Source organism: Acanthochromis polyacanthus, chromosome 3, assembly GCF_021347895.1.
Source record: "Acanthochromis polyacanthus isolate Apoly-LR-REF ecotype Palm Island chromosome 3, KAUST_Apoly_ChrSc, whole genome shotgun sequence".
Lineage (NCBI taxonomy): Eukaryota > Metazoa > Chordata > Actinopteri > Pomacentridae > Acanthochromis > Acanthochromis polyacanthus.
In genome coordinates this window covers 30,646,161-30,658,473 of record NC_067115.1, presented here as the reverse complement: position 1 = coordinate 30,658,473, position 12,313 = coordinate 30,646,161, and the positions used below count along the sequence as shown (strand labels likewise).

Here is a 12,313-nt window from a genome sequence, read left to right as displayed (position 1 = left end):
TCGTATTTTCCAGCTAATCAACCCTTTAAAGGGGAACTTCGGTTTTTTTCAACCTGGGGTCTGTTTTCATATGTCATTTCATACATGTGAGTGATGGAGAAATGAATTTTCGACATAGCTCCACTATTTAGCCAGGCAGGCAGCTTAGCAGCTCAGCTAGCAGCTCAGCTAGCGAAAAGTATGGGGCAACTTGCCCCCCCGCGTCAAAGTCCGCCCTAACGTGCTTTTTTTCCCACACTGACCAGCTCAGATAGTCTCAATGAGTGTTCCACAACATACGAGAGATGAGAAGGGAAAGAAAACCTCCATATTACCTGGCGATCGCTATTTGTTGTGGTCTGTATCCAAATCTCAGGACGCTAGAAAGCAAATCTCGTTCCGAAATCGCGCAAGAGCTCGCGGCAAAGCACCAGTGTTGGTGCGAGCTATCGCGCGATTTCAGAAAAAAACCAAAGTTCCCCTTTAGGACCTACCATTGTGCAAGTCTGCCAGGATATATTCTTACATTTTTACATGCTGTAGTGCAATTCTGTAGTATTTTTATTTGTATTACATCAATACAACACTTAGGGCCCAAATTATAATAATATATATTTACGTATGTCTTAATTACTACAATAAATTGCTAAAAAAAAAGGTGAAATAAACCTAAAAACATGAAAATCGTTTTTTGCTTTTTTCACATATATTTCAAAATACAGAAATTGCATAACTGTATCCCTCAAATTTGTAAAAAAAAAAAAAAAAAAAGTAAAAATGTTGCACAATTTTCAGTGATGGACCCCAGGAAGAATAGCTTTGGCATTGCCATAGCTAATGGGGATCCAAATAAATCAAATCAAATCAGTGATCTCATTTATAAAGATTTTTATTGTTATGTGCACTTCATTGTGTATTTTTACAAACCCATCACTGCAACGAAAAAGTGCTCTGAGACCTGGTGAATGTGTGAAATGTTAGCCTAACTCCCCAGATTTATTTGCAAAAACAATGATCAATCTATCTATCTTATCTGGTTTCGAACCTGCTGCCAATCAAAAATTATATGCAATCATAGCGCCGGCACTACGCTGGCTTAATAGAGTTAAGAAGATCCCTATTTTTTTTCAGTCACATCTGAATCTACCTTTTGGTGACTGTGATTTTGTCCCTGTTGTGGTTTGGCTTCAATGTTGACATGTGGGTTTGAGGAAATGGCCCCCATCCCGTCCTGAATAGCCACACTCAGCCCCCCAGTGTTTTCATTCTCCTCAGTCACAGAGCAGAAAGGCTGCAGCCCCTTTCTACCTCACTGAGGCAAAACTGAGCTCAATGCTGGTTTATTGTGAGGGCAAGCAGAGGCTCCTTTCTACTCTGCCGAGGAGGTGGAGCGTTGGTTTGTCCATCTGTCTGTCTTTTAGCAACATTAGTCAAAAACGGACAAACAGATTTGGATGAAATTTTCCATGAAGGTCAGAAATGACACAAGAACCAAGTGATTAGATTTTGGCAGCGATGCGACTTTTAGTCTGGATCCATGGATTTGTTAAAGATCTCTATCATTGTGAGATAGTGGCATGACATCACTGTAACTATGACAACAAGTGAACACTACAGCAGCTGCCTGCTGACAATCACATGATTGTGATCCTACTACAAATCCACCGCTGTGGACTTATCAGGATTTATCCGTTGGAAATCATACAAGGAACAACAGATTAAATTGTGGGGGTGTTTTTGAGTCCCATCAGTTCCCGACGCCTGCTACATATTTAGGTCATGTGATTTGGTATCCGTACAAAACATGCACATGCATAACACACGCCTGTGCTCGGCGTAAGGTCATTTTGTTTGTGGGTACATCTATATTAAATGGAACCATTCTATGTTTATGTGTATGTGATTTCTGATCATCAATAACTAATAAACAAATGCTGCATTTCTGACAATGCCATGTGGGGGAATGGGCAGCTTTGGAGGAGTACTGTGCTCTCTGAGTGCTTTTCTAGTTCTCTGTGCACTAATTGCATTTCTAAATTCTCCTATCAGTGCTACAATTTCTAGTTCACCTTTGTCTTTTAATCATTTTTGAGGCCTTGAGAACAAATTTGTACTACCAAATGCTTCTTCAATGAAGTTCTCTCACTCCTCCAAGCATCTTTGAGTCAGGTCATCAGGGCTGCTGTCCATGTGACCAGCCGGGAAAAACTGAAGAGAGGCGGCCTTCTCTAACCTCCATGATCCAAAGAATCCACTGAGCCTAACCCATTTCACATCACAAGTCACAGGTCACTAGGCTCCTCTCAATGAAGGATAAGACGTCGCCGCTGTTGTTAAAAAAAATTTAAGATTATGGAGCAGAGCCTATTATCTGAAATATCACTTAAGCAGTCAGTATCAAGTCACTGACCAAAACTGAGCTGACAGTTAGAGGGATTACACGAGTCATGAGATAGTGTGGATTAAGGATCGGGTCTGTAGCTGTGGAGCAGTGTGTTCATTGTGGGCTTTAGAGCTGTCTTGTTTCTAAGAAGCTTTACAAGCAGGGCATACTTCACAGATAATACAAGTGCTTATTTAAGAAGATGAAGCCTGCAGGTCCAAATTTAATGCCTCAGTACTATTTGGTGAACATGCTGACTACGCTGATCAGAATAACCTGTATTAAAAAATCCTGCTTAAGTCAAAGTACATTTACACTGCCGTTCAAAAGTTTGGGGTCACTTAGAAATTTCCTTATTTTTGAAAGAAATGCATTTTTTTTCAATGAAGATGATGCTAAATGAATCAGAAATCCAGTCTAGACATTGTTAATGTGGTAAATGACTATTCTAGCTGGAAACAGCTGATTTTTAATGGATTATCTGCATAGGGGTACAGAGGAACATTTCCAACAACCATTATGTTAGCTAATCATGTTGCTAATTGATGGCTAATTGATGATTAGGAAACAAAGAAATAAATACAGTGGAAATAACGAAGTAAAACAATCTCAGAAGTAAGCATAGGCATGGTACTTGAGTGAATGTATTTACTGTCCACTGCTGGCTAAGATAAGAATATTGGTTTAGGCAAACAGGTTTAGTGCTAATTTGGCAAAACCAGAAGTATATGACCCTTTGCAGTTCTTTTGAGGTCATTAGTGCAGAAAACAAAGACTCTCTGCCCTGTAAAAATCCTGTTCGCACTTGGACTTCATGTTTTTTGTGGGGGAATTATAAAGCAGGGACATGAGCAGTTAAAAACAAAACAACGCAAACAATATACAGAATATCTGTTTATCGTGCCATTTTTAGGATTCAGAATAAGACAAAGCATGAAATAGAGGTGGAATATCTGAAGAAACATAAAGAAGGGCAACTCTTCTTGAGGCCCTTTGACGTGAGGTTTAGAAAAGATTTTGTATCCCAGAGCAGATTTCCTCCTAGAATGAGCAAAATAGAATACTGTTTATTTAAGAAAAGTTTTGAAAGGTGTGGTAAACTTTTTTCCCTCCCCTTTCTGTAGGTGGGAATAAACTGAAACCTCAGCCTTTCCGCCTCAACTGGGCCTGGATCTCTCTGGAGAAGGAATACTACTTGGTGGACGAGGATGCCAAATTCCTGGAGGTGACGCTCAAACGCAGAGGTTACCTGGGAGAAACCTCCTTTGTCGGTAAGTACTGAGAGTCATTTGTTCGGTTTCTGGGGAACCCAACTGATTTACAACTTTATATTGCAGAAGATAGATTATCGTTAGAGATTTGAGCATAATTCTGAGGTTTTCTTTTGGTTTGCTACTCGACCTTCTCCTAAACTGATATGACGGTGATGACAACATGCAGCCCTTCATTAAAGTGACATTTTAACAATGAATTATTGCCCCTTTAACTGTCCCCTGAGATTTTATTATGCTATTTATGTTTCATTTTAAAGGCCAGACCTGCAATAAAACATGACCGTACTGCTTTACCTAAAATCTATCCACATTCCTTGAAGGTGTTCTCAGCTTAACCCTACAGTCAACCTAAAGAAAACTGAAAAGTCAACACCATGCTTACAACCCTAAAGGCGCAGAGCTTTTGTTTCCCTTGTTTGGTTACTGCTCCATTTCCTGTCTTGTCTGTAAAAGTGGTTCAGCTGAAAGCACTTCGAACCTTTACTAGCAAAGGTCACCATGATATGTCAGCTATGCTGCTCTGTTTGGCTGCATCTCACACTTAGATGAAGAAGATTTATGGCAACATGTTACAATCTACAGGAGGACCAAAGGAACAAGACTACAAGAATGACTATAAATGCTGCTACAGATGAGCCCACTGTACCTGGTTCTAAATCCTGATCTACATTGTTGTAATGCTAAATGGTTGTATTTATATAGCACTTTTATCCAAAGCGCTTTACATGATGATATGTCACATTCACACACACTGATGGTGGGAGCTGCCATGCAAGGTACTAACCACAACCCATCAGGAGCAATTAGGGGTTAGGTGTCTTGCTCAGGGACACCTCGACATGAGCTCAACGAGCCGAGGATCAAACCAGCAACCTTCCAGTTACAAGACGGCCACTCTACCCACTGAGCCATGCTGAGACTTGAATTCTGTTTGAAACACTGGAGAATCACTGGGATAAAATACAGCTATCAGGAGTCTAAGTGTCTCTAAAAATTGCTTCAACTTTAAAACACGTGCACCGCTCTCCCTTAGGTATTGCAACTAAGGATGGCACAGCTGAGAAGGACAAAGACTTCCGTGGTAAATCCCAGAAGCAGGTCCAGTTCAACCCAGGCCAGACTACAGCCACCTGGAAGGTGAAGATCTTCACAGACCAGGAGTTTGAGACCTCAGAGACCTTTGAGATACAGCTGTCAGACCCAGTCATGGCGGTGCTGGAGTATCCAGACACGGCAACCGTGGAGATTGTGGACCCTGGAGATGGTAGGAATCTGGTGTTTTGAGCAACAATGCTAATGTGGACCTGTTTATTCAAATATATAAATATTTTGTTACTATTGTCAATGACCTTTTCTTACTTTTCTTCCCAAAATAGAATCAATGGTCTTCATTCCTCAAGCTGAATTCAAGATAGAAGAGGACATTGGAGAGCTGTTGGTGCCGGTCCGACGTTCAGGAGATGCCAGCCAGGAACTCATGGTGGTTTGTTACACTCAGCAAGGTGAGATGAATTTGGTTGTAAATTCTGTTTTATGTAAGAACTAGTGGAAACTTTAGCATTTATATATTCTAGCTGGAAACGGCTGATTTTTAATGGAATATCTCCATAGGGGTACAGAGGAACATTTCCAGCAACCATCACTCCTGTGTTCTAATGCTACATTGTTAGCTAATGGTGTTGAAAGGCTCATTGATGATTAGAAAACCCTTGTACAGTTATGTTAGTACATGAATAAAAGTGTGAGTTTTTTATGGAAAACATGAAATTGTCTGGGTGACCCCAAACTTTTGAACATTGCAGCAACAAACTTCTCTCTTTTGCATTAATGTTTTACTATCATCTATTGATTCAAACAAAATATTTACATTTTTCACTTTTTACTTAACTCAATTATTACAGCTGGAGCATTTCTCTAATGTGCTGAAATGTTTTCTTTAAAATTACGGACCCTGTAACTTCATTATGCTAGCATCTCTACCAGGATAAGTGAAGTTTCATCTCATGTCCTCTCTCCATTCCCATAATTCCTCAGGCACCGCCACAGGCACCATCCCCAGCACCGTCCTGTCCTACTCTGATTACATCACCCGGCCCGAGGACCACACCAGTGTGCTGCGCTTTGATAAGGACGAGCGGGAAAAAGTCTGCCGCATCATTATCATCGACGACTCCCTGTATGAGGAGGAGGAGAGCTTCAACGTCAGCCTCAGTATGGCCATGGGCGGACAGCTGGGCGCCAACTTCCCATCTGCCAAAGTCACCATTCTGGCAGACAGTGATGATGGTGAGTGGACTCTTGTCATTCAGGAAAACTTTAAGTTTCTATGTGGAGTCAGTTTAACGGATGGATGGATGGATGGATGGATGGAAACAGAAACAGAGAATCAAAAACACAAGTTAATAGGATGTTTAAAGGAATAATTTGTGTTTATTTATTTTCGGTTTGCCAAAGTTTGCCAAATGAGCATCAAATGACGGAGCAGTTCTTGGAATAGTCATCAGTCCTATGAAATGCATTCTGGCCTTGACATGTTCTTGTTTTTGTCATCTTTGATTCAAAGAAAATAATCATTTTGCTTTGGATGGATGGATGGAAAAATCTCCATTTAGAATCTGTAAATAAATATGCAAAATAAATAAAGCAGTGACATCATAAAATCATTGCAGATAGATTTTACTGGTTTCAGGTATGTTTTTCTGTCATTGTTTTTTATTTTAAACTGCCTATCAATAGCAAAGCAACACATGATTTATTACTCACATTTAAATATTAACAAATGGAAGAAGTGCAACATGTCTTCTTCTGCACAAACTGTGAGGATGCAGCTTGGAAACACACCAGGCAAGTGTGTTTAATCAGTGTGTCTAATCAGTTTACACCATTAATATGTAGCAGTAAGTTGATTCATGAAGCTGACAAATGAAGACCAGGTTCATATTTGCAAAATATTTGATCATACTGACTTCTGTAACTCTGAATATTAGTGTTGGTGGTTTATAGTAAACTATGACAAAAAATATATAAGAATTGAAGTTTCTGTTTCACAGTGATGTGGTGGTTAGCACTTTCACCGCCACTTGCAGATAGAAGATCCAGGGTTCATGTCTCGGCCTTCCAGAGATCTTTCTGCATTGAGTTTGCGTGTTCTCCTTGTGGATGTGTGGGTTTTCTCCAGGTTCTCCGGCTTCCTCCCATGCTGAGGTTAATTGGTCACTCTAAATTGTCTGTAGGTGTGAATGTGAGTGTGATAGTTTGTCACAACACACTTGACTTTAGCCTCTGTCTTCTGCTTTCTGTACGCTTTTGAACTTTTGCTCATCAACAGGATTTTAAAAAGCACATTTGCAAAGTATTATCACCCTTTTCCCTTGAATCTTTTTCCTTCTTTGGCCTTTGTCTTGAATTTATGCATACACTACCGTTCAAAAGTTTGGGCTCACCCAAACAAGTTCATGTTTCCCAGGAAAACTCCCACTTTTAGTCATGTGCTAACAAAAAAAGTCCAAAAATACTGTAAATATAAATGGTAAATGTGGGAAATACTCAACATCCATGAGTCTTAGTTATCATCAGACAGCTCCAGGGCTTCAACCATATCCTTGTCTCCCTCTGCCAGTTTTATCAGAGGACAGCGACTGATAATAGCACAAGGGTTTTCTAATCATCAATGAGCCTTTCAACACCATTAGCTGACACAATGTAGCATTAGAACACAGGAGTGATGGTTGCTGGAAATGTTCCACTGTACCCCTATGGAGATATTCCATTAAAAATCAGCCGTTTCCAGCTGTCTAGACTGGATTTCTGATTCATTTAATGTTATCTTCATTGAATAAAACCGCTTTTCTTTTCGAAACTAAGGACATTTCTAAGTGACCCCAAACTTTTGAGCGGTAGTGTACACATAGACATAAGAGTTAAAAAGGGGGCTATAGGTGTGGTAGATCCTGTTGCCTTTAATGTTTCCATTTTGCTATCTGCTCAATATGAATCCACTCAAGATGCACAGGTAGCACCATCACCACAGTCGCCACAGCAAAGGCCTGGGAGGCTGAGCTGCTAGCCTTAGAGGCTTTACAGTATTTTCAGGTCCATTTCCTTTCCCATGCCTGAGTCTAATGGCTCTGTTTACACACCCCGCTTCATTTACCCACCACATTCTGCCTGTCTGAGCGCGAGATACAAGATAACAATAGACAGGTGTTGAGCGTCAGACTGGAGGCCTCGGTGCATGTTGTGCTGTGCTTTTAGCCCCACAGATAAAAGGCTTTGAAACCTCGCCGTGCTCCTAGAGCGACCCCCGTCCTCATTGGCATTCAGGGGAGCTCAGAGGGAAACAGGGGGCATCTTTTTGTCTACAGGGACCAAAAGGCAGGTGGTAGAGAGAGAGGGGTACCATTGTGCAAAGAGTCCAAATGACTGGCATGTTTTTCCTCCGTCCATCTGCTTAATGGTATTCAAGACGATCTTGTCTGTTTCTGTTAAAGATACTGCTGCATTTAAACCTGAGAAAGAATGAGATTTTTGAAGACATCAGTCACAAATCTCATTGGATGTGATCCAGCAAAGAAAATGTCCTAATAAATTTGACAAACTGTTACCTTCAAATTCTTAATTTCCTCCATTCTTTGTCTTTCCTCTGCAACCAGTAATGCTAAGCTCATTGTGCTTTCCTCACTTTTTCTTTCAATCTCTTCAACCCCCCACCAAAGCAAATTTTCTGCACTTGCTTGTAGTACAATGAGCTTTATGTATAAATAATCAGCGTGCATTCCCAGACATGTGAAGAGACAACAGAGGACTTCTCAGTGTGGAGCTCTATTGTGGTTCTACTTCTTGGTGGGTCCTGAAGTAACACTACACCGTAAATCTGGTTCAGTGTCTGTATGTGTGTCTATGTGTAAAACCATCTGCCTGCCTGAGTAAACTTGTGGTTTGGACTTTTGCCAACATGGAAGCCTCTATTGTTACTTTATTTGTTTGCTTCTTCACCCACTGATCTTAAGGTTGCCATGTTGGCACTCGCTTCCACTTCTCCCAGCCCCCTTGGTACTAAATAGAGGCAGAAAGACACTGAAAGCGTGCCAGGAATCCTTCCTCTACATCAGTTATTGGTCACAGCGAGCGTCAACTTCTACTGTTTGTGCTCAAGCGGCAACAACCAAGAGCAGTGACTGGCAGTGTATTTTCAAATGTTTTTCTCTTCTATTTTTTTTATGATTTGGTCTCAGGACGAGTAAATTTACACAACTGCATGTTTTAGTATTTTATACGTGGATTATTTGAAATTTGATGGGTGGGACATAAAATGTCCCCGAATTCTGGAATGACCCTTTGATTGGTTTCTTGTCGAACACTAATTGGGATTATTGCAAACATTGTTTATGAGAGCTTTTCTTCATTGGTAATTGTGGACAGGACATTAGAAAGTGAGTTAACCACAAACATTTATTAACAGATTAAAAGTTATTTCGAATTACATTATTATGGGAAATAGGATTTTGAACAACCCAAACCTTGTTCTTTTCACTGGCTTACACCTAATCTGTAAAGCACATTTACAAATTGACTAATTCCTCCATCCCTACCTTTTCTCTCCTTTCCGTCTAAGTATTTGCTGATTGGCTGAAGGCCTGAATCTGTATGTCTATCAGTTGATCTCTAAGAGCGCTGGCTGGACACAGTGTGATGAAAACAAGCTTTATACAGAAGTGAAGAGAGATGAATTGACAATGTGTGCCAGGAGTCTGAATTCTTGCCCTCGGCCTTTGCAAAGTGGACGCTTGCCTCTGTGTCTCTGCCTCCCCCCTCCTCACCCAGCTCCTTATCAGCTCCTCTAACATCAGAAAGCAGGAACATCATTCTGTGTGCGCATACAGACCTTATTCTCCAGGCGTATCCTCAACTTTTTGGCGTTGGGTTCAGACGGAGCTGTCTGGATTTAGTTAGGTGGGGGAGGAAGGTTGCAGGAGGACAGGATAAGATGGATGACAGCTCTCTTCCTGTGCTGAGTAAAAAATGAGGGCATTTGCTGAACTACTGATGCATCTGTCCCTGAACCTGAGTGCAAAGCTGCTGAACATTGAATGGTAGTCTGGGGAAAAACATTAACTCTAGATTCACTGAAACCCACAGTGAACCCTCCAGTGTAGCCTCGTTAGCCTAAATCAATCACAAATATGCATAAAAACTAGAATTTTCAGTGTATTAAATAGGCTTAACCAGGTTATTTTATACTGAAATGATAGAGTCGAGGCAGACAAACAAGACAAGTTAGCTGCTGTTTTTAGATGATCTGCCATGCTGGTTGTTGAGCTGTGACGCAAAAACTAATATTTGCAAAGTTTCCACTCTACTTTTTGGACACAAAATGCAACCACAGCGCCAGTTTATTTGACGTGTCAGTTTGGAGCCGTCTCTGAGTAATCATTTCGTAAATGCTAATGAGTTTAGTTGTGATGATGTCGGAGTGTTCACAGGTTCCTCATGTTGCAGTTTGGTCAGATGAGAGCATTTCAGTGGGCCAGTAGACCTGGAGACTACTGCCCTAGTAGCAATCTATGCATTTTCCTTTTATTTCTAACCATTTGCTCAAGAAAAATGTCTTTTATGCCTGAGTATGCTTCAGGTGCTGGTGACTTTCCTTTGGTGCTGGCTAAAACCTTTTTGGGAGGCACCAGTAAATTCTTCTACGCACAAAAAAACCTGCAATCTAAATCTAAATGGTGTCATTATTCTATAGTCAATACGTTGTAAAGTCAACATTTACTTCATAATGGCAAGCCAGAGTACAAAAAACTTGTCTGTTGACACTTTACGCAGAGAAATGTTTGATAAAAACACAATAAAATCTGGACATTAGTGGACATACCATCTTCCAAAGTTTGTGTTTACAGCCTCTTCCTGCTTTTAGCTGCATCACTCGAGTAACTGTTCGGTCTGACTGCAGTTTCAGTGTTTGAGCCCCACAGATTCTGACTCGGGTTGTAGTAAGAACAGTTACTTCCACATCCACTCATTCATCCATCGCCCCATGACAGCAAACTGCAGCCTGTCTAGGTCTCACTTTGCTACTTTTTTACCAAAATATCCACGCTTCTTCTTTTTATAGCAAGTGTGATAAAGTATCTTGAATTATATGAACAAAACATGTTTTCTCAGTGCACTGGAAAGTAAACCATAAACACCCCACTGTTAATTAAAAGCTTATGTTGCTCTGTACTTTTAAAAAACACCCTTCTTGTTAGAAAGAGAACAGCTAAATAAGAAGTAACTTGTATATAAAACAACATGATACCAAGTTTGTGTCATACATTTCTGCTTTTTGTGTTATTTTGCAAACTACTTTCCGTGATAAAAGAATATAGAAATTATTTACCTATTTACTTTCCTGTTGTTCCCACATCTGACAGAGCCTTCGCTGTACTTTGGGGAGCCTGAATATGTGGTGGATGAGAGTTCAGGCTACGTGGAGGTGAAAGTCTGGAGGACGGGAACCGATCTGTCCAAGACCGCCACCGTCACCGTTCGCTCCAGGAAGAGCGAACCTGTTTCTGCAGAAGGTAAAATCAGCAGCTTGACAGAATCAGTAGAAGTCAGTCATTATCTTAAATTACCATGTCGCTCAGTGTCTTTGTCTCTGCTTTCCAGCTGGACTGGACTACGTGGGTATAAGTCGCAACCTGGACTTTGCCCCTGGGGTGACGATGCAGACATTCAGAGTGACCATCCTGGATGACCTGGGTCAGCCGGAGCTGGAGGGGCTGGAGACCTTCGACCTGGTGCTGCGGATGCCTCTGAACGCTGTGTTAGGAGAACCGAGCAAGACGACCATCACCATCAATGATACTGTCACTGACTGTGAGTGGGAAATGTAGAAGCAAAACATATGTATGTAAAACATGTCCAAGCCTACTGTATATATATATACATACATATATATATATATATATATATATATATATATATATATATATATATATATATATATATATATATATATATATATTATAAATATCATTTTGATGATTATGTATTTATGTAAACATAAAAATACTACGTTCACTCCAACAGTGATTTTTATTGTGTTCTTTGATGATGCAACTCTGTGAAACTTTACAATTTATACACAATTTAGGAAAAACCAACAATAAATTTGTATTTATTTAAATTATTATTATTATTACCCTTTGTTTTATTGTTAATATAGCCAGTTAGTATAGCTGTGAGAACATATGGGGACATTTTACATTACTTATTTAGAAAGATATATCTAGATATTTACATTTATCTTAATGTATTATCTAATTATACAAATATAAATATACTTTATAGGCAGGATTATGTCCTAATATGGCATTAAAGTTCTTTTTTGTTGTTGTTTTTTTTAAGCATTTAAAAATTGTAAAGTATAACTTTCATATATACTTTCACGTATTATATACATATGTTTGTCTAAATTAAATATTTACCTATTTATACACATAAATGCCAGTCTATTACAAAAAGTTCTTTAACTGAGTTACATTTGTTGGCAAATCCATTGTTCAGCACTTTGAAATCTTCTTATATCTGCTTATAATATTATCTATCATTGCTGTATGTATTTCCATATACTGGTGCTTAGAAATTGAAATTGAAACTCCAATCACCATCTTCACTCAAACATACAAAG

The 12,313-nt window shown here is 39.8% G+C and overlaps 1 protein-coding gene across 1 annotated transcript in view; it reads left to right on the top strand.

Annotated features, from left to right (window-relative positions):
- The window catches only part of frem3 (Fras1 related extracellular matrix 3), a 46,409-nt gene that overhangs the window by 22,444 nt on the left and 11,652 nt on the right, over window positions 1-12,313 (top strand). The window contains exons 3-8 of the mRNA XM_022209877.2: window positions 3,487-3,633; window positions 4,670-4,900; window positions 5,013-5,138; window positions 5,671-5,922; window positions 11,052-11,201; window positions 11,290-11,499. Of these exons, the coding sequence (XP_022065569.2) occupies window positions 3,487-3,633; window positions 4,670-4,900; window positions 5,013-5,138; window positions 5,671-5,922; window positions 11,052-11,201; window positions 11,290-11,499 (1,116 nt within the window). The remainder of the gene's footprint in view (window positions 1-3,486; window positions 3,634-4,669; window positions 4,901-5,012; window positions 5,139-5,670; window positions 5,923-11,051; window positions 11,202-11,289; window positions 11,500-12,313) is intronic.